At 44.6% G+C, this 23563-nt stretch overlaps 1 protein-coding gene across 1 annotated transcript in view; it reads left to right on the forward strand.

The window, feature by feature from the left end:
• The window catches only part of CHTF18 (chromosome transmission fidelity factor 18), a 330765-nt gene that overhangs the window by 110398 nt on the left and 196804 nt on the right, over positions 1-23563 (forward strand). Inside the window, exons 12-15 of the mRNA XM_069209815.1 lie at positions 1914-2007; positions 3914-4012; positions 15441-15571; positions 22881-23046. Of these exons, the coding sequence (XP_069065916.1) occupies positions 1914-2007; positions 3914-4012; positions 15441-15571; positions 22881-23046 (490 nt within the window). The remainder of the gene's footprint in view (positions 1-1913; positions 2008-3913; positions 4013-15440; positions 15572-22880; positions 23047-23563) is intronic.

Consider the following 23563-nt stretch of genomic DNA (forward strand, 5'->3'; position numbering starts at 1 on the left):
TATTTACGGAGCTCCTGCAGGTCCCCACGGAGCAATTCAAACAGGGAGGCTAGGAAGCCCTTCGTGACCGGTGCCGCGTCCTCCTCCGGCGTCTCCTTCCTTGCTTCAGGGTACCCCGCGGCCGGTGGACCTTCAGAGGCCCCCGTCAGCATTTCTCTTACTGTACGGTCTCGCTTTGGCTTGGAGGTCACCATATCTATGACCTCTGACAGCTACTGCCCAGGAATTCAGCCAGGCCCCTGGGCACCAACACCGGGCTCCGTGCCCCCAAGACGGGCCCCTCACCCGTCAGCCTCTTCTCCGCCGTGCACTCCACCGGGCCACTCCCAAAAGCAGCTCGCTTCTGTGCCAGGCAAGGTCACCACAGGCCGTCTACACCTCCACCTGGCGTCCGGGGCCCCAAGCGTCACCACCGCCGCCAAACAGAGCCCCCCAGAGGGGTCCTCGCCCCGCCGTCGTCTTCTTTTAAGGGCCAGCTCTCAGGGCCCAACCAGCGGGCCTCACCGTCTTCCCTCTCTGGTGCCGAGCCCACCAGAGAGGTCCCGCCACCAGCCCGTGCTTCAGGGGGTCTTGTCCCCGGCTAAGGGACCTGACACACCACCGCCGTCTCCTGGCTCACCTCACCTCTCCGCTCCGGGCCCACCTCCCTGAACGGGCCGCAGACCGCCGCCTCTACCAGCCACAAGCGCCGGCTCAGCAGACGCGGCCCGCGCGTGCAGCAGATCAATCTCGGGGCGCCTATTAATGCACGGGCCCCCGGCCCCTGGCGCCCGACAGAGCCAGGCACCCAGCCGGGACCCCACGGGCCTCTCCAATCGGGGTCGAGCAGCCGGATCAGGGCCTAGGCAGCGGAGCACAGACCAACGCGTCCGCTTATGCCGCCATCTTGGCCACGCCCCCCTTTGTCTACTTTTTAAAGCCCCCCCACACATCCTTCCAACCCTCCCATCATCCAAGGAAGAGGAGAGACCCCACTGCCTGGACCCATAAATAACGTTGGCGTGCTACCTTGATCGTACAAAAGAGTTCCTGGTGGGTGATAAACTCTTTGTTGGTTATGTGGTTGCAAAGAAAGGTTGGGAAGTGCAGAAGTGGACCATCTCCAGATGGGCCGTATTCTGTATCAAGATCTGCTGCGCACTGCCCATAAAGCAACCTTCTTTGCGTGCTCATTCTATCAGAGCTACAGCTGCAACCACTGTGTTAGCTTGCGGAGTTCCAGTCCTTGACATAAGTCAGGTGCCAACGTGGGCATCTGCACAAGTTTACTAAACACTACTGCCTCGGTAGTCAGGTCCGTAGAGACAGTATTTTGCCCGTTCGGTCCTGCAGGACTTTCTAGTATGATCTTAGTTCGTAGACCCTCTGCGGGGAATGGTATTGCTTGGGTATCTATTCTAAGGTAAGGAATCTGCAACTAGAGGTCTGTCAGATGAACAAGTTACCTACCTTTGATAACACCTTATCTGGTAGAGACAATATCTAATGCAGATTCCTTACCCACGCACCCATCCTTCCCGCTCTGTGAACTGATTTCTAGGAGCAAGGATCCTCTTTCAGGGCCTTACATTTGACACACCAGTGGTCAGTGTACTTCCTATCTCTGCGCTTCTGGCGTGGAAATTCGTTTAAAAAAAAAAAAAGGTGACATCAGCACGCTTGGGTGGCACATATATAGGACCTGCAATGTCATATCCGACACCCATGATGTCGATGGATGCAGAGCTGATCGACGCCACCTAATGGCGTGCACAGGTACTGCTCAAGAAAAATTTCCGGATCTGGATTTATGCCTGGGGGTAATTCTAAGGTTATCTGTAACTAGATATTGTCTCTACCACATAGATTGGGATTTTGCGGTGACATGGATAAAAATGCTTAATATGAATCATTCTAAAAATGTCTTTAAACAGATATGCCCCATCGTTGAGGCAGCTGAGGCCGCAAGCGTTCATCTTAAATTTTCCAGAGACATTGCCCTCTAGACTGGTCCAGCGGTTGTACGAGGTGAGTGTATATGTTGCTTTAATGACAGGCACAGAAAATAGTTACATGTTGGTAGTTCAAGTTTCATTACAAATAGAAACTGTCTGTAAACACCTCTGGGTGGGTCCTCTATGTTCCTAATGCTATAATTTGCCGACTGCAGCAGCCACCATAACGTACACTTCCATGCTGAGGAGGCAACATTGCTCCTTATTTTTATATTCAACACAATTCTCTGGTAGAGAAATCAGCACCTCTTTCCTACTTCATCACACCAGAGATTTGCCACATAGCTTTTAAAGAATCCTTATAGTCTTGTGCATGGCATCAAAATAAATAACTATGGAATACCAATGTACCCAATCCTTTATAGCCTTCTCCTTTCTCTGGCTGTTGTCTGGGGACAAGCTAACCTTTAATTGACAATCTTTACGGTCTTACCGTTGTGGACTTCCTGCTCAGCTTCTAATCTTATGGCTCCCATGTTGAAGAACTGCCCAATTGAAATATGTTGATTTTAACATTTTAAAATCCATACCATGAATTGCAACAATAGTTATGAGATAATGTCTAAACCTTTTCACCAATTAATCCCCTGCATTCCAGGACTTTTAAACATGTGTCCTCATTAGAAAATGTTTTTAGGGGCACTTGTACTCCTACTGACTTGTCCATGTTTCTTCTGGTATGTAACTGATTCCCTGTCCTCAGCCTTCTTTATAATTCTCATTTCCATACCCCAGGAAGATTTACTCCCTGTTTGATGGTCACTATGCTCCACAGATCCTCTACCAGATTTGATGCAAGACCTTGTGTTGCAGAAGTCTCTCAAAATTTAGAATTCCCTGTGTTAGTTTTACCTCAAACTTCATTAAAAACAGTATTCCAAAAGGCTGCTCCTTTCCTGAAAGGACATGTACCACATTTTACAACTGTGTTTACTTACTTAAGGGAAAGTTGCCTAAAAACTGACAACTGCTACTTTAACAAACATGAAATTGTGGGATGAAATCTTCAGCCTCTGGGCTACTCACTTTCTGATTGGACTAGACGTTTTTCCAATCATAAAAAAACACTTCCTGGTTAAAACATATCTCATGTCTCCAAATTTGTGATTTTAGTTAGAGAGGAGAGCAAACTGATGATGTCGAGGCCGAGATTCTCACTACAGTATAAACAAATGTGGATTCAAACTTTTACAAAGGGTCCAAACGTGTGCTGTTTAAGCTGAAGAAAAAGAATCTCAACCTCTTCTCTAGCCTGATAACATTACCTAAATTAAAACTCTACAAGTGCATTCCTCCTCATAACATAGTCATCAAAGTATGCACAGCAGTGGCAAGGAGCCAAACCACAGTCTGCATTGTGAGCAAGAAGGAACATGAGGGTAGAGTTAAAAAAAAAAAAACAACAACAAATAAAACGTAGATTGAGATCAGGCAATCGTCCACTGTTTCCGAAATGAAGACACTTTGATCTATCCTTTGAACCTAGTCCTTCTTGCCAAGGGCTATTATAATCTCGAGCACCCCACAAGATGACACACAACCTTCTGTGAAATACTGAGATTCTCAAAGTCCTCTCCAACTAGATTAGTTATTAATGACTACTCTAATCAAGTTCTCAGTCCTCTATGTAGCAGAGCATAATCTTGTCCAGAGCAATGAAACCCACCACAAGTTGGCCTTCTCTCTTCGCCTAGAACGAACAAAAGGGCACGGTTTTCAAACATTTTGAATCACAGTTAATTAAAACATGGTGACAGGCAATTCAGCTTGGTGATTTTCTGGCACTGTGTTGTGTCTAATACATTGTTTATGTTAAAACCAGAAGATACTAAGGCAGGTACAGCTTATGAAAAGCGTGTTATAGTTATATTGGTAAATGTCTCTGCTAAATGAAAGACGCTGTTTCTGCTTTTCCGCAGATTTCTGGCATTCAGGGCATGAAAGCGGATACAGGTGCTCTCATGGCATTGTGCGAGAAAACAGACAACGATATCCGATCATGCATCAACACATTACAGGTAGGCGAGTCCTCTTTCAACAGTAGCACAAACTGCCTCATGGTGAGGTATGTACTCGTACTGTATATTTTTTCTCTTTTTATTTGAGTAATCTCTCATAAGATTAGATGACATCATCATCGCAAAAGTCTAGAGAGATTTAAGGTGGCACCCCTGAGTGGACACATCTACTAAACTAATGCCAAAACTCCCATTAGCTTTTTAGCAGGGCTTTTGTTTCTAAAGAGTGGCATGAACTATGGTTTGATAATTTGTTAGGGGCTACATAGACGGTAGATACAGAACTGACTATCCCTGGCTTTTGATGACGTAGGAGCAGGGTGCAAGCTCTGCCATTGTAGTATATGGAATATTACGTTTTTTGATGTGGAGGGGCAGCGTATTGCTATGGCTTGCAAAACAGGATCACAGAGTAACACACCCTGCTCCTTTTTTATAGGAGATGGATAAAACACACTAATTGTTGAAGGACCCTCTTCTTAATAGAAGGATTGCAGATAAGAGCATGTATAGTTCAATATTACTCGCTGTCCATATAAGTGAGGGATTCATTCTCAGGTCCCAATTTAGCTTTTCCACGATTAGAAAGGAACCCTATTTTTTCCTAAATGTCTTCTTCATCTCTGACTGAAACTCCTTCAACACTGGCTTATCCTGAAGGATTTGATTTACAGTTAAGAGAGTAATTCCCTGGCAGTCACACCACATCCTATGTATGTTCAACTCTTCTCCCCTTCCAGTCAGTTTCTTTGTGTCTGTAGTAAGTGTTGTTAAAGAAAGATACTTCAACAGTGTTTTAGAAAAATGCCATGTTGATTATATTGTATATTCATTGTGCCTGCACAAAGAAGGCACGTTGTAAGAGACAAAAGACTGTACAACAAAAGACTTGTACAAACTATGGTAAGAACTAGTCTTCTAAAATAACTCATCACAATTGAGTTATTCGTTAACCATGTGAATCTCTTGTGGACAAACTCACTTAACATCTTTGCACAAACTAGACGTACAACACATCATGATGATTACCAGTCCAAAAACCAGAAAACTCACCAACCACTTAGTGACTGTACCCTTCCCTTTGACCCTGAACATTGCTCTGGTGGTTTTTGATTAGATATGTGCTATCCAAATACCACAATCATTCTCCAGCGAGGCCAGGTCAGGCCACAAAGCTCCATTTTTGACAGATTATTCAGACGTGACGTCATTGGGATATATTAGGTGCCAACTGACATGATGGTATCAGTTGCTTTTTCCCTGTGCCTCCTTGTGCGATCCAAATCTTTCTGTGTCGCACCAATGAAATTCTCTGCTTTAGTCAGTGACTAGGTCAAATGTCTCCCCAACAGCCTTCAAGCAATGCCGACAGTGCAGAAAGATGTCCCATTTGGATCCCCACAATGCCTGTATGTGTTGCCTGGTGTCAGGACTTGATGCAGTGGCTGCGAGTCTTGCACCTTCATGCATCCAAAGGCCATCCAAGAGTTGGAGGCCAAGGTATTTTTGGCTAAGCCATGTCCAAGACCTTCAAATGCACTACCTCATCCCGAGGCAATTCACCTTCCGGCAAACTTTCTTCCATTTAACCATACAAAGAAAAACCGAAAACACACGATCAAAGGGAGAAATACTCTTCTTCCTCAAGAAAGAGGTTCTGTTCCCAGGACTGTTCGAGGTCTCAATGACGTTCACGGACTTCAGACTCTTCCTCCATGTCAGGCGAGCCCCCTGTGCCTAAGAAGGTGAGACTGGAGTTTCCTGGTCCTTCATATGACCTTGTGCAGGTCTGCGCCTTTAAGCTATCAAGGCTAGATCTCTTCAGGATGGCTTACACCCTCTGGGACACTCCATAGGTGATGTTTCCTTCCTGAGCAGTTGATGGTTCCAGTGGATCCTACCCAAATGCCGCCACCTGCTGCACCTGATCGACCTTTGACCCCAGAGTCGAAGGTGAAGTTAAACCAGATGAAAGCATTGTTCCATGTGCGCTCAGACTTCTCCACAGCACCAATCCTAAAGTCAGTGGTGGCACTCTCTACGGAGCTGTTTCAGGCCAAAAAGTTGATAGGAGAAACTATCAATTGTATGGCAAAGGAGAAGGTCTGAGCTAATTTTACTGATGAATCGTTATCTGAGCACCTTTCCACTGCCAAAAGGTTAACCTACGTGGAGAACATTTTTGGTTCAGACTTAGATGCCTCGGCTATGAATGATAAGGAATTCAGCTGGAACTGGAGTAAAGTCTAATAGTCTAACAGAAATCATGCAAGTTACGAAAAGGTTCTCCAGAGCCCTTCCTTACTTCCAATAGCGCTCTATGGATCGTAAGATGGCGGCATGGAAGAAACTGTTTTCTGGCCCAGCAGTCAACAAGGAGATCGCCAAATCCATCGACCTGCTGTGGGTGACCCGCACTTTTTGTCCTCCCATCCATCACCTGTGTCCGGTTATTCAAACAACATTTTCTAAGCAGAACCAACATCCTGTTTCTGCAGCTCTATGAAGTAGGAAATCCAAAAAGCTGGATGCCCATTAGGAAAAGGGCATTTCATTGATCTAACTTAACACGTTTAAAAGACAATCTTAAGTTAGAATCCACTTCAATGTTTTATGGTCTAATCATTTTGAGGTTCCTTTTCATATATTCATCAAATATGATGCAGTAGCAGTAGAGGGTGAAGATCTGCCAGAGGGGGAGCATGGGCTAAAAGTACCAGCCCATCCTTTAAGAATGCTTTGGATGCAATTCCAGCACCAGTTCTAGATGCATAGGATGGCAAAAGAGTTTTATGAATGGTTTGGCCATGCCTTAGGCATTGTTGCTCTTATAAACGTGAAAAGTGTAAAAAGTTAAAAATCATCAGTCCCATGGTATACCACTGACTTAGCCACCATTAAGGGATGTTGTAAATAAAGTGAAGAGAAATGGAGGGTGAACTATTCTGAAAATAATAAAATGATTTACAATTGGGTACTAAAAATATATTTCAAAATTGTGGTTCGGCCAGAATAGCATATTTTGCATATCATATAGAGTCATCTAGGAATTCACACTGAGACATTTTTAAATTGGTGAAGAATCTGTCCTTTTTTTTAATGCAGAATTACTGGGATCAGCTCAGTTATTTGAATCCTCAGATTTTGTTTTTTTTAAGATGGGGTGCATGGAAGAACAGAATCCATGGCATCTTCAATATCGGAGACTAGCCGACAAGAACCTTATCTTCATTTGAAGCTTTGTCATCAGATGAAGTATTCATTAAGATCTATGATTAAACTAAAATCAGACTCTCCTCTGGAACCCTGCTTGGCCTCTTGCTTCAATCTTGTTGGAAACACCTTAGCACTGGTGACCAATAGCAATATGTTGAACAAATCTGCTTCCTGCTCACAAGTGTGGAAGGACGTGGAGATTCTTCCCATCCTTAAAAAAAAGCCTTAAGCTGGTCCCCAGCAATTATCAAATTACAGACCCATCTCTTGGTTATCTTCTCCAAGCAAATATCTCAGGGAGAGAAATCAACAGACAGCTATAGTCACATCTAGAACTCAATTATGTGCTTGATAAGACTCAGGTGGGTTTCAAGCCATCTCATTCCACAGAAACAGCTTTGGTAACACTTCTTGATGGAATTTAGAATACTTCTCGATAAAGATTGGATGGCAGCACTTTTGCTAGGTTTCCGTGCTTTGTTTGATATTGTTGACAACCTTATTTTGGTCAAAAGTCAACTCAATTGGGGTCCAGGGTAGGGTGCAGGATTGGCTTACATCATTTCGTTTGAACCACACACAAATTGTCAAACTGTCCATCTGTACATCAGAAATAGAGCTCTGAGTTGTGGAGTTTTGCAGGCCTCTATTTTAGCCTTCCCCTATTTAATAGATATTAAATAGGGTAGGGCCAAAATAGAGGCTGTCCAATGGCCAGATTGATCAAGCGATGTGGACTATTTTTAATGTCCTCCGCAAATTATGCTCAATTTGTCCTACTAATTCGAGACAAAAACTCAGTGGCTTCACATTTTCATGATTGCATGCAAGCAGTGGCCTTCTAGACGTGCAAGAATGCGCTGAACTCAAATTGGCGATAAAAAGGAGATCTTGTGCTTTGATGCTCTATCAGGCTCCCATGCACCAAACTGGTAGCCAAAATATTTGGAGAGAACTACCAAGATCATCTTTAACAGCAAGAAAATCTGGGTTTTATAATAGATAATGAACAAAATAGCAAATTAACAAGTCTCAAACTCATACTTTCTCTAAGAATGATGAGAAAGATTCTATGGATATCAGCCTGCCAGAACAACTAGGGTAGCAAGTATCTGACCTGGTGAGTGATGGCCTACATGCACAGAAGCAGATCATGAAGGATGGCTTAGACTCCATGGACACGTTGTACGGGTACAGCTGTCAGGCTTTACTTCCTTTAATGCATTACACTGGATTTGTGGAACTGTCCTGGCTGTGCTCTTGGACATTGCCTTTGATGGTGAGTGACTTTTCAGGGGCATTAAGCACTATATAATGCAGTTACAATTTGGTATACTGTCCCACTGGATTGGAAACCGCCTCCACATTGTTTTGATCTGGCGCTCCACTACATGGTGGTACACTTTCAACACCTTGGACAGCTCCACTCTCACTGGTGCTGGTGCCACCCCAACCGCCAGGCATGATTCTATCAGCACCTGTCCCAGAAGTCATGCTGCAAGCAGATCCTGTACAGAAAGCCAGCATCTTATTGAGGAGGAGTACAGGAATAAACTCCATAACATACATTACTCAGAACCCCTGGATATTTCACCTTATGGAGATACTGGTGGGGATGAGACTCGAGGGCAAGACTTCCGTGGCCTGTCTTCCAGCAGTGGCCTCAACACCTCTTCTGAATTGGCTTTGGAGTTTTCCACTGATCCACCAACACTTGAGGTCATGTCTTTTCATAAAGTGATTCAGAAAGCTGAAGAGGTATTGAACTGATAACTACAAAAATGGACGCCACTACAAATGTAATCACGAGGTCCTTTTGCCATTAGCACCAACTACGAAGCCACTACTCCCATTTAATGATGCTTCTCTGCATCCAGCCATGGCAGCTTGGGAGAAGCTATCTTAGGCCCCTGTGTCAACCAACTAGTGGCACGCTGCTATCGCCCAGCTCCTGGTGACCCGCCCTTTCTCTCTGCTAATTCACCGCCTGAGAGTCCGGTGATAGACGCTTCCTTTCTGCTCATCAGATCAAGTAAGGGGAATGTTCAAAACAGTACCTTTTGATAGGGAATTGAAGGGTCTGGAAGCCTGGGGTAAGAAGGCCTTCTTGGCAACGAGCATGGCCCTGAACTCCATTAGTGCCAACTGCCTCCTTGCAAAACACACCTATGCTTCGTGGGATATGACACAGTTGGTAGCACACCATGTTCCGGAGGATAGGACACAGGGCCGGCTTTAGGGTGGTGCGAGCAGTGTGGCTGCACTGGGCGCTGATCTCCTGGGGCGCTGTGTTCAGCAATGACTTTCAAAACTCGCGATTTAAAAGCTGCCGAAAGGTTCCTGTGCATCCAGCCTTCAGGAAACAATTAAAATGTCAGGATACCTCTTGTAATTAATGTTCCTGCTAGGGAGAGAGACAGGAGTTTTACATAGCAGCAGCCTTGACTCACCATAAAGTAGCAAAGAGGATTACTATACCTGCTGCAAAGAACAGAAGTATATTTTATGTGGATGGCTGAGTGGATTAGAGAATCCAGCCTTTACAAGTGCTTTAAAACAAATGAATGTATGTGAAAGGGGGGGCTATGGAGAGATGAGGGGCACATTTGCCCGGTGGTTGTGAGTGAATCCGAGGAGGTGGTCATGGAGTGGGGGGGGGGGCAAAAAAGACAGTTGCACAGGGCGCCACCAGCACTAGAGCTGGCCCAGATAGGACAGCGCATTTCCAAGAAACAGTACATGATGGCCAGAACACTTCTAGACTTATTATCAGATCTGGTTTGGACACAGCAGTCTTGGTGGCTCGGGCTATGGGCCATTCCATCTTTACCCGGAGACAAGCCTGACTCAAAACTTCTAACTTTACACTGGTCATCCAAGCTAAATTGATGGCTCTACTGTTTGTATAGGCACAATCATTGGATAAGGCAATGTCGGCTCTTGAGCTGTTCAAGATCAGTAAGACCTGAATGCACTCCCTAGGACTGCAATTGATGTCCCCGACGAGAGAATATCAACAATTTTGGCTTTTTCGTGGCTTCTCCAGAGACTCTTCATTTTGCCAACTGCCTCAACAGCAGCAGCAGTCCAACCCACTAGTCAGGCAGCATAGAGGAAGAACCAGATGAAAGGGTAGTAGAACCACCATCCTCTTCCTCCTCACCTGCACCACCAGGAATGCAAACCTATCTTGCTTCCCCATTCCTTCTTGGAGCCTGTCGAAGACCATTACTTTATACCAGTGGGTCCTTCAGATCATCGAAAAAGGTTACATGCTTTCTCTTCTTCAGGCTGTATCCCCCATTCCAACTTCGCCCTCTGCCTCCCATTCCATACCACCTGGCCATACTACAGCAAGAAGTGGCAGCACTCCCGCCGAAAGGAGCTGTGGAACTAGTGACAGAGCAGGAAAAGGATCAGGGTTGTTACTCATGCTACTTTCTGATGTCCAAGGATGATGGGGTCTGCATCTGATCCTGGATTTAAGGGACCTAAACTACTTCCTCAAAAAGGAGAAAATTCAGGATGCTTACCCTAGCTCAAGTGTGCTGGCATTGAGGACTAGATGGTGTCACTCAATCTGGCGGATGCATATTTCTGACGTGACCGCAGGATAGGAATGTGGAAGTAATTGAGATTTGTGGTGGGTTCTATGCACTACCAGTCTACAGTACTTCTTTTAAGCTTGACATCGACCCTGTGAGTTTTTACAAAGGTAGTGGCGGTGGTTGCGGATCATCTTAGAAGATCTCCATTTTCTTGTGCCTGGATAGCTGGCTAATCAAAGCACGTTCCTCAGAAGTGGTAGCACCACGTGCTGTTGGTCCTGGACTTTCCCATTAGTGAGCCAAAATGTTATTTGTGACTCTCCAAGTAAATCCAGCTTATAGAGCCGGTACTGGACACCACCCTTCTCAGCGCATTTTCTCCCCCTCAGAAGATGGCCGACATCTAGGAAGTTGTCGCATCTTTCCAGCAACGTGTGCGAGTCCCAGTGTTGAGAGTCATAAGTTTCCTAGGTCTGCTATGTTCCTGCATTTTCCTAGTCACACATTTTATTTACATTGACACATGAGGGCCCTGCAGTGGTATCTTCACAGGCAGTGGCTATAGTGAGGGGAAGACCTCTGACTACATTGTGATGTCCACTAGCACTGTGGCGGAAGTTGTTTGGTGGGGGAACGAGACAATCCAGAGTTTCAGGGTGGCCATCATGCCCCCTCCTACTATTTCTTCAGTAGTGACGGATGCTTTCACCTTGGGCTGCTAACCCTATTTGGAGGATCTAGAGATCAGAGGCCTCTCGTCTCTGGAAGAACAGCTTCTTCTCATCTATCTGTTGAACCGGTGGGCAGCTTGGCTGTTGCTCAAGGCCTTCCTCCCCTTCACCCAAGGTTGGTCCCTCCAGATTTTGGCGGTCTACACAACAGCAATGTGGAATGACGACAAACAAGGGGGCGGGTAGAGTCTCCCCTCCTTTGCCTGGAAGCGTTGAGATTGTGGTCTTGGGCCCACTGCCAAAAGATCTGGCTCACCAACATTCACTTAGTTGGGTCTCTGAATGTCAGAGCCGACAGTCTCAGCTGGGTGTATCTTGCTGACCACGTGTGGTATCTTCTACCTGAAGTTGTCCAGGACATCTTTGCCTGAAGGGGCACTCCTCAGGCTTACTTGTTCTCCTCTTCAGAAAATGCTCAATGCCAATACTTCTGTTGTGGAAAGCCTTATGGGGCGCATATCAGTTGAAATGGAACTTTCAGCTGCATGACGCATTTCCCCCATATCCTTGATTCCTCATGTTCAGAGGAACGTATGCCAAAACCAGGCTCAAGTTATTCCCATAGCTCTGGATTCGTGAAGAAGGTTGTGGCATGCAGATCTTCAGTGATCTCCACATGTCCTTCCATCAAGCTGTCATACAGAGTGAACATTCTTTCCCAATTGGGCGTAATGGTTCTGCATGCCAGTCTCTGAGGCCGTCACCTTCATGCCTGGTGATTAAACAGGGACATCCTCTTGTCTGCGTTTTTCCCTTCCACTAAGTCCGCTTACTCTGGAAGATGGAGTAACTTTGCTGCTGGGTGCATGGACAGAAACGAGGACTCCTTACAGGCTAAGTCGTCCTAGGTCTCGAAGTTTGCACTTTCCCTAGCCCAGCGGAGATGTGCAGTAGGTGCTTTTCCTCTGTCTTCCAGTCAGCCTTTTTTTGTTTACGTTTTCTAACTTGGACTCTGCTTGAGCTCTTGCATAGTCGTCCTTTAAGACTGTTGACTTAAAGTCGGTGTTTCTAGTGGCAAACACATCGGCCACCCTAGTGAGTTGCAGACTCTGTCCTCATCCACCTTTCACCATCTTTTACACTAAAAATTGGTGTTGGGAAACAGGCTGTTTTTCTGACGAAAGTGGTGAAACCTTTCCACCTCACTCTGTCCACCACCTTTCAGTCCTTTTATCCACCACCCTATTCCACGAAGGAGGAGGAGCGGTTGCACAGGTCAGGCACTACCTGGACAGGACAAAGAACTTACGACTGGATGACCAGCTCTTCTTTGGCTACTATGCTGCTAGGAAAGGTAGAGCGGTGCGAAATTGTCCAGGTGGATCATCGTCTGCTTTGAGCCCTGCTATGCTTTGGCCAAGAAGGAACCTCTGGAAGGGATCAGGGCTCATACCACAAGAGCCGAATAAACTACTTCTGTGCTTGCCAGAGGAGTTCCAATAGCTGTGATCTGCATTGCTGTGATGTGCCCATCCCTTCACTCCTTTATCCAGTATTACTGCTTGGATTCTGAAGTGCTCAGAGACCGCTACTTTCCAGATCGGCTTTCCACGATCTCCTCATATAACCATCAATCGAACCCTCCTCTTGGTCAGAAAATGGCTTCGGTATCTGTTCTGCAGTATGAAATCTGCAGGTGCAAGTACCCATCAGAATAAAAGATTTACTTACCTTCGCTTGCAGTATTTCTGGTGGATACTATCTACCTGCAAATACTTTACCCACACGCCCACCTCTGTCTTTTGATAGCTGTATTTTAGAGAAAGATATATATTTGTACTGTACTACTCCATCTCAGTCCGTCCTCTCATCTTGAATGCTGGGAAAAAGGATCGTGGAAACGGACGTTAACACTAGGGTGGGTGCTACATGGTTTCGTTGAAGTCATCGGATGACACTTCTGTGTTGCTACAAAGTCAACGCCCCCTGCCGGTGACATGAAAGCTTTGACATTTTCAGACCCAGTCTTACGTATGGAATTATTCTACAGGTGGACAATCAGAAAGTTGATTGTGTAAGTAACCTTTCCTTATTATGAATAGGGTTATTAGCGTTAATATTTGATTGTATTCACAAAATAAGGCATTTGATATGCATACTTTGTTTTCTTTTTACGGATAAAATTTTTTGTTTCCAAAACTCATGAGTCCTGTGAGTTTGTCCTTAAGCAGCTTGTGACACCCTTATCCACAGGTGTACACCGCCGACTGGCTACATATAGTGCCACCTTGTCCTCTGGGGACCATTCTGCAAAAAAAAAAAAGTGGAAGATATCCACTGGGTCCAACATATCTGGAGGGTCTCCACCTGTTGACCCTAGTCATCCATTTTCTGATATTTGGGCTCAACAGTAGTGTGCTGATGTCTGCAAGTGCTATTGTCTAAGCCCCTTAGTGATCCTCACCAACTACCATCCCCATCTACAGCTATATGGGCCAGATTAACCCATTTTTGGGTGGGGCACCACTTCGCAAGCACCCAGGAGTGTCCCATTCAGACCTATATTACCATCCTCCGTGGACTTGGCCAACACTAATAACATCTTTAAACCTGTCAAATTAATTGCCCCTATTGTGCTGCTCCTGCTTTCGTTTAGTTTTTGCCATGGCCTTCTGATGTACAATGTTCAGATGTTCTTTTTAAAGAACTAGAGTCTTCTTTCAGGGGAGGGGTTCAGTATGGCTAACAGCCAAACACAGTAGCTTCTTCCCAAAAGGTTCCATGGCACATTGGTTAGTGCCTTCTCAACAGAGCCCCCCACCTCTGATTAGTTCCCTTCCCAGGGTATCAATACCTGGGTGTAAATCCCGCCACCTGTTCCTCATAATTTTCTTTGGAATCTCTCTGCATTCTCCGGGACAAGTACCAACACAAAAGCCGGACACTTGATGGCTCAGAAATAAGTCTGCAATAAATAGTGTTGCTTTGCAACAGGGGAAGAGAGAGCCCAGAAGCACTAGGCTATTGCCCCAAACAGTGAATATGTAAGTATGCACTTCTGTGTTGATTAGGTGGTAGAGTATCCAATAGGTCTTGGATCCATCACCAAGAGTCAGAATTAATATGGGTATTTGAGACTCGGACGTGTCCCAATATGCACCACTTGAGTATGTGTACAGTGCAGGCCAGATGTGTCTGCCTCAGGAGATCAGCAAAACAGTTCCTGAAGTGTCTCCTCTGGCTCCGCGCATGCGCATTTCAAATCTGAGCATGCTGCAAAGGAGCCGAAAGGGGACCTGCGCTAATGGTGGGAGCGCTTGTGCTTCCACTAGTGTTTGGAGCCCTGCTCTGCACTGTGCAGTCTTGTGACTGTTGTCTCATCAAACATGCAGGGAGACAAAAAGATTAACAAGCTGTCCCCATAGTATCCTTACACAGAAAAACCCTTGATAAAAATAACAGTGCACGGAAAGGCATAATGTATAGCGTCACAAGCAAATACAACTGCCAGAGATGACTAATCAGAAATAATGGTGCACTTGCCTGCTGCTGGAGCAGTGAAAAGGTAGGGGGAATGGTATTTTTCCAAATGTTTCATAATTGGTGTTGGAATGTGATTCGTTATTTTTTAACTACATTTTATCTCTTTGATATGTAATGTTACTTTTGACATCTAATGTAAGCTGCTGGTTGAAAACAAAACAAAGTGAAGTTAGAAGGCATAATCCTCGCCTTCAGTCCTGATACAGAATTTCATTTTCTTGGTCCCATAGTTTATTTGGCTGTGGTTATAATGTTTTGCAGACTTTACTGATTTTGGTAGAGTATGAGCATAGTTCCGTGGGACAAGAAACCCATGATGGTGAATGTATGTGCATGCACTTATGCAGAGGACACAATGGCTAAGCCACTGACTCTCTGATGTTCCAGATTTTCTTAGTTGCAACAATGCTATGGTGGTCTGAGATTTGTATTTTATATCTTCTGTTTTAGTTCCTGCATGGCCGGGGTAAGAAAGAGTTGAATATGAGGATGGTGCAGACAATGAGAATTGGCTTGAAGGACCAAAATAAAGGACTTTTTGCTGTGTGGCAGGAAATATTTCAGCTCCCCAAAGCACAGAGGTGAGCTCCTATCCTAAATTCACAGTAACAGTGGAACCACAAGGCTAACAGTACATTACACAGCAGATTCACTGTGAGATGTGTTTTATTATTCACCAGGATAGCTGTGCAAACACCACGTAGAGCTACGATTTTATTTTATTTACACCTACAGAATGTTGGTCTGGCATTTCTCGATTTGGTGCTGTGTTCATATAGACAGACAAAAAAATGTAAAAGCAGGAAAGATCATCAAGATTCGTCCAGTCAACCCTGCCTTATCTTCTGCAACACTAGAAAGCAGGTGCCATAGTCCACTTTCTCTTTAAGAACAGTTGTGAAGAGCCTTATAAGACTATCGGGAGAGACCTCAGCGCCCCAGTGCTTTGAAAAAGCCCACTGGGCGAGGACAGTCTGTGACTTCAATCTGGAAAGCAACTGCCTTTTCCCCATTCCATCCGGCCTTTTGAAGCACTGGCCTGTTAAGTACTCTCTCTATTCCCTCGTGTGCTAGTCCTCCTCTTAAAACACACACAGTAATCCATTATCTCCATCACATCATAATGCAGCCACAATATCTCATTAGCTTCTGCAGGCCTCACCAAAGACCATCTACACTTCCGCTCCTCTCCCATTCAGGCCTGAGCCCCTCCTCCCATTAGTTATTTTGCATGGTGTTGTGTGTCTGACAAAAACATCTTTGAAATCCTGTCTTAGCCTTTTTCAGGGTGTGTTTGTCTCCCCTTAAGCCTTATCCATAAGAACTACAGTAAACTGTTCTCTTCAGAGAAATAGGCTTGATGTCAGGAGACTTCATTACTAGACTGCCTTATCCTTAGAACTTCAAGGGGAGCCGATTTCAACATCAACTACATGTACATGAAACTGTACCTAGAGTGAGTTCATAGATGTTAAACTCTGCAGTTTGAATCACTGTGGCATGGTAGTTGTGACCGGGTTCATTCTCTGGAAAGGCAGTGGAACATGGACACTTTTAGTCTGCATTTAAGGTATGTTCTCCGACCTATGGGAATAGGTGCAAATTGTTTTTTTGGGTCCTGTTTGCCATGCAGTGTAAGCTGTCTGGTTGTTGAAGATTTCCTGTGGACTTCCCAGGCTTGATGCCTGCCCATCACGTAACATTTGTTGGATTTATCATCACTCTCAATTGCCTACTTCTTATTCGATTGCTTATCTTCTTTATCTTGTGTATCTCCTTCCCCTTTAGCATGCCCTCTTTACTATCCACTTGTATCCTTCCACTGCTTCATTTTAGGGAATTACTTTTTTAGTTTTTGGTTAAGCACTCCTTAAGAGTGTGTGTGTTTTCCCACTGTCTTCATCATGTGCTTCTCCACACCGTCCACCAATTACCTGCCACCTTGTGCTCCGTGTTGCGCTCTCTGTTGTGTGATACTCGCTCTCTTGTGTGCGTCTCCCCCGCCAACCTTCCTTGCCTCTTGCGCTTGTATCGCACTCCCCACATGTGCTTCTCCTCCTGCCCTCAGCGTTGCTGTCTCCCTCATGTTGCTTTACCCTGCCTCCCTCTCCTCGCTTTATTTTTTCTTCTACTCCACCGACTACTTCTCATTGCTTTCCCCTACCTGCTCCCACAGCGGTCCTTAGTCCTTTTTTTTTTTTATCTTAAATTTTTTTTTTTTTTTAAAGGTGCAGCAGCATTTACTCCTGACCACTCCACCTTACAAAAAAGCACTTTTGTGCTACTCCAATTTAATTCTTTTTTTTACTTACACTCGTTCATAGATCAATAAATAAAATAAAAACACCTATGTCACGGCATATGTGCTGTCATGCATGATGATGCATACATGAACTCCTGTGGTAGCGCATGCATACGTCATCAAGCATTGGTGCTTAGAAAATGTCACGGACAGTGCGGACTCCTCACACCCTTTATGTAAGGTGTAGAGTTAGCACCACTGACCTCTTTCTGTTACACTTATCAGGTGTTTGGAAACAGGAATGCCTGCCCTTGCTGTGTTTTTCTGTTAAGCAAAACTCCTAGAAGCAGGAAGACCTCTTCTTTCTAGGATTAGTTCACTGCTGATCAGGTCTGGCTTTGAGAATAGTGAGATCACCTTTGATTAGTGCAGAACAACAGCAACAGTAAAGTGATGCTTTCCTTGGACACTGGGAAAGCATTTGGGGTGTATCTTCAGAAGACTAGAAAGGTCTTGTCTCTGTCTGGACTTCATTTGGAAGGTGAGATGGCTGTTCGAATCCCCCTCTGCCCAGCTGAACTGTGGAGTCGTCCAGGCAGAATCCTTCCAGATCAAACAAGGGACCTGTCATGGCTGCCCGGTCTTACCCCTGCTATTCATCTTTGGGTTGGAAACATTGACAAGAGACATCAGTGTCGTAACGTATCCGGATCTGACTCAACAGCAGAAGAACAAAAGAATCATGTTTGTGAACAACATCTTACTAACACTGTCTAACCTGAATATCTCATATCCTTCCCTTTTGTGCATAAAATGTCTCCTCTACATTCTCCCGTGGTTACAAAGGCAGGCAAACAACATCCTTACACCACCTTATATTGCAGAGCTCACAGATGTCATTTCTGTACAACCGTCATAGAGGTGTGGAAGGTAAACCTGTCTGGTTACAGCTAGAATACCTGGTCATGAGCAGCAGTAGAAATGCCTGCGTAGCTGAATTACAGCAAGGGTGTACGCCACTCAGAAACTAACAATGTAATACCGCACATGCTGTTTCCACCTGCAAACTCTCCACAAAAGGCTAGAAATCCACATACATTTATACCAAAATGCACCCTTCTGGTGCGATGCAGATTTCTATAGAAGTAAAAAAAGCAGATGGTGGACGGAATGCTGAGCAAATCAAACATTCAACCCCAGTCACAGATCTGGGTTAAGTCTTTTTTTTTTTCTTGCTCACCACGCCATCCCAGTTTGGACCTAGCCATATGCAAATCAGTCATGACCCTCCTCCCCATGGGAACAGTTCAGCCCAAACTTCCTGGCCAGGTCCTCCTTGGACCAGAAACGAGCATTCTGGGACAGGTTTCATGGTATCAACCCTCATCGCCCAGGCTTGCTTGAAATATGCCTCAAATTCATATGCTTGCGCTGCAAATGCTTAAGAAGGAAGTGACCCGAACACCTACAATGTTGTGATGCCACTTGAAGCTACATAACTATAAAGGAACTTTATTCCTGGTAGTTCAAGGTTGTTGTTCATATTTGTTTTACATGAGTGAAACTTTCATTGACTAATTCAGGAGCGGTGTTGGGGGGACGAGGTCAGGGCTCTCTTTCTTTGCAGTGGGGGGAATTAGCTATGGGAGGGATTATTCTACTTCCACATTCGCTGGAACCCCAATCTAGACAGCACGTATCTAACGCAAGCATCAAATGGGAGCATCTCTAAAGCCTTGAAAAGAACATTAAAAGAGACTAGGATTATAGATGCATGGAGAACTACCCGCCCGGAAACCAGGAACTGCACCTTTTTTTTCACATTCCTATGACACATACTCTTGGCTCGATTATACCTTTTGGAAACCAATCTCTCACACACTCCATCCTGAATTCAGAATTCCAGCCTGTAGCTCTTTCAGATCATGCCCTTACAGTTCTGACATTGGAGTGGATCCCTCTGACACCTAAATACCATAGATGTTTTTTCCTAGCCCCTTAGTAAGAGACTGTCTCTTTAGGAATGACCTGCGTCAATCCACAATACGGAATTCTTTGATGTGAACGACCTCCAAGATACTGATCCGTCCAAAACTGGGACACCTTCAAGGCAGTCATCAAAGGGAAATGTATTTCACTTATGTCCACGTTGACTAAGCCAAAAACCCAAGATAGGTTGGCATTTCAGGAAGCTGATTGGACTTCAAAATAAGCCCTTTCATTACAGGTCAATGGAAAGTTACGGCGCTCAAGGGGAAGCTGAACGTAACCTATACTAATAGAGCAATGCTCACTTTGTTACGTCTTAAATATGGGGCACATGACCAGGGAAATAAGATAGGAACCCGTCTGGCAGACACCAATTGAAAGTTAAACAATTGAGGGTAAAAACTTAAAAAGAATACATTAGTTATATTAATTTAGACAATGGGGATGTAGCAACATAGAATTAGATGAGACGAATGGCTTCATGGATTTCTACAAACAGCTATATACAGCTAAAACACCGGAGGTGGCCGACCAACTACAATACCTTCAGGAAGTTACTCCCCCACAGGTCTCCAATGAACAAAATGAGGGTCTAAGCAGCCAAATTAAGGAAGACGAGGTTCGGGCGGCCGTTGCTGCCCTTAAACTCCACAAATCACCTGGGCTGGATGGCTTCACAGCCTACCGTCAAATCAGATCTGGTACCACACCTGACTAAACTGTTTAATCACGTAGCCAAAGTAAGCTGACTTACACCACTCGATGAGCTAAGCCTTAATATCTGTCCTCCCGAAGCCAGGGAAGGACCCACACTATTGCACTTCATATACACCCATCGCCCTTCTAAACCTAGATGTCAAACTGTACACCAAGATCCTTGCGAATAGATTGGAACAAGTTTTGCATGGCCTGATCCATCCAGACCAGTCTGGGTTTATTGAGGGGAGGCAAACACATGACAAGTTACATTGGGTAACCCATGCAGTTGGGCTAAAGCACATACAGGCAGTCTTGGTGGCTTTGGATGCCAAAAAAGGCATTTGACCGAGTACAATGGGCTTTCCTCTGCCAGACTCTCAAAAGATTTGGAATAAGCGATAAATTTAGCACCATGGTCCAAGCCAATAACGCAGACCCCTTCTTGTGATTACTAGTAAGTGGGGTTGGCTCTTTAGTTTGGAGGGGGTCACACACCAGAGGTACCCACTTTCTCCTCTCCTATTTGCTCTCAGTATAGACCCCCTGGTAGCGAGGGTGAGGCAGAAGAGGGAGAGTCAGGGTTTTCCCTTTGGGTCCCTTACCTTTAAAAAGTCTTTGTTTGCAGATGATGTCCCATTTCCGTTGACATCCCTAGCGACATCACTCGAAGCTCTACAATGAGAATTGGCTAGGTTTGAGGGGGTTGTGGGCTACTGTGTTAATCTCCATCAATCATACTTTCTCAATTTGACTTTTCCCCCCAACCAAGATGGAGGCGTTGGCCCTCACTACCACTTTCCACTGGGTTAAAAAATACCTCATCTATTTGGGGATCAAAATTACCCCTAGACACTCTGACTTGCAAATACAATGCTACTTCAACAACTTACAGCGGATCTTAAGCGATGGGCTTCTATCTATCTGTTGTCACTTGGGCCTATCCACACCATTAAGACTACAGTATTACCACAATTTATATTTATTCCAATGACTTCCAATTGAAATCGAGCCAAAAAATGTTTCAAAGCTTCGCACTATCCTGATTACCTTTATTTGGCAGAACAACAGAGCCTGGCTCCCATATAGATCACTCCGTCTGCATAAAGCTGCTAGAGGGCTTGCTCTCTTGCACTTTCTAATTATGAAGCAGCACAATTGAGGCTGATCTCAGAGTGGTCTCTGCGTGACTCGGACAAACATTGGCTCCATATGGACCAGGCTGTGGTAGGCCGATATATCTGGGGTCTGTTATGGAAACCCAAAGCAGACCGACCCACCTAAGCACACCCACAATAACAACTCTGAAAATCTGAGAAGACGTGAAGCTTGGGCTACATTTATTTCCCTCACCATTCACACCTATTCATTATAATCCATCAATCTCCCCAGTGCTCCCACAGGGACGCCTTCGATTGGTGGAGGGAAGGAGCGTGCCTTAGGATTTCAGACTTATTTCATGGGTTGGATATTCTTACCTTTGACAACTGCCAATGAAATTTCGGAAAACAGTCTGGGCAATACCACTATACACAATTAAAACATTAGGTACTCCATCCAGATGTAATAGAGGCAGCCACGAGAGATCTCTCCCCAATTGAAAAATCTGTTAGGCAACCGAAGGGGAGCCATCTTCTTTCTATATGCACATTTAATGGACACCCACCCCTAGTATTCACCCTAACATATAGACTTTTGGCAGCCTCATGGAAAAAACCTGCAGCTCCCTCGATCACTCAATGGCACGCCAGGCATGGTCAGTGAAGAGAATGGTGGATATACTCATGGATAACTTTAAGAACTTTGAATATACTTGGGTTTCTCTGGTGTCTTTCTTGTCTAATGGACTTCCACTTACAGCTTGCCCCGCTCACACCCAAGAGGTCCCCCTCTTCCACATATAACGCCCTAAGAGAGTGGATATTGGACCAGTGATGGCCAAAGGTTGGATAGGGGGAGCCTCTCAGGCCAGGCTACCGTCGCACTCCTCATGGCACATAGCTCTATAAATCTCACTCATGGTTTTTGTTTATTTTGTTTAAATGGGTTTATGGGGGCAGGGGGTAAGGGTTTGGACAATATTACTGTCTGAATTACATTATGTGATGATAGTGTATTTGTTGAACTATTCGCTTGTAAGTCGCATGCAGCTCAATATTGAAACTGTGTATATTTTGTGCACTCGAAAGTGCAACGCTGATGTCCGTCTATGTTGATTGATGACACTACCCAATGTTTTGCCCTGAAACCTCAAAAAAGAAAGTTTGACTAAATACTTTTTGGGGAGGTTGGCCGATATTGCTATAGGGGTTTTACTCTGTTTATTGCTATTGAAAGGATGTTAAAAATTGCCATATTCTGTGCCTTACATTATTGTTACAGTGACACCCGGAAGAGGTGAAGTTTGATTTGAGACGTTCAGAATCTATAAGAAGGCTCGATTAGTGGTCACCACCACGGTGAAATTTATAGTGCACTGTACTGGACGTTTCACCAATGATAAAGTTGAAAGTTGCATTTAAAATTTCCTAATTAATGAAAGAAAAAAAAAATTATAAAAAAAAAAAAGATACATTCTTGTCTAAAGACATGTTTTGTAGGTGCTGGACATTGCTTATCGCAAACACCAATAAAAGTTAAAACTCTGAAAACAGCAATAATAGGAATAAGGCAGCATTAATGTGAACTCAATGGCAAGAAAGAATTTGAAGTCTAAATTCATATATATATATATATATATATATATATATATATATATATATATATATATACACATATATACTTACACACACACACACACACACACACATACAACTGGTGTATAAAGACTAGTGCAAATTCGTTTTTCTTGAGCCCCTAACATTTTCATTTATTTTAAAAAAATGTAAATTACCTATAACGGCGCTGATCTCTACGTATCCGTATTGCTACCGACTTTTGCCTCTTTTTCTTGAATTTCCCAGGAAACGAATCGGTCAGGATCTTGCGCAGCCCATTGACTTGCTTCTCAGGGAAGAGAATGATCCCTTAAATCTGGCAGGACGGATGCCATTAAGTGTGACGGCGCAAAGATTCAATAATATCCTGCATCTGTCTTCCTCTACTGGAGAGTATGAGAAGGTTACGCAGGTAGGTCCATGTCGGTTGCTGCAAAGCAGTGTTGCCTCTGATGCATAACCCCCATGTGACGCGTCATACCCGGTGAGCTGCTCAAGCTCATTTGTGGATGGAGCGCGCCCTACTCTAAGGGCGTACCAGGGGCGGAAGAGAGTTGCTTTCATTCGGCCTATCTAGATAGTTTCAAGCTGGCTGTGATGACTAGAGATGTGCTGTCATTACATTTTGACACTGCATCTTGGCTTGCATGAAAACAAACAAGGGTGAGAGATAGGGCCTTTAAGCATTAGAAGCTAGTGTGTTGATGGATAAGAAGAGTGTGGGAGTGTAGTGTGACCTATGTCTAAAATATTTAGTGCTGTGCTCAAATCATGCCGCAGCAAACATGTAGCTGCACTTGTATGTGTTCGGAGAACAATATGAGAGTAGACGTGGTTGCATTTGTCGTTACCATCTCTATATCATACTCTTTAAGCATTTTCAATATAGAGCATAGAACTTCTCAAAGGTGAAAGGGTGCTACTCCTTG

This window comes from Pleurodeles waltl, chromosome 10 (genome assembly GCF_031143425.1).
Source record: "Pleurodeles waltl isolate 20211129_DDA chromosome 10, aPleWal1.hap1.20221129, whole genome shotgun sequence".
NCBI classification, from domain to species: domain Eukaryota; kingdom Metazoa; phylum Chordata; class Amphibia; order Caudata; family Salamandridae; genus Pleurodeles; species Pleurodeles waltl.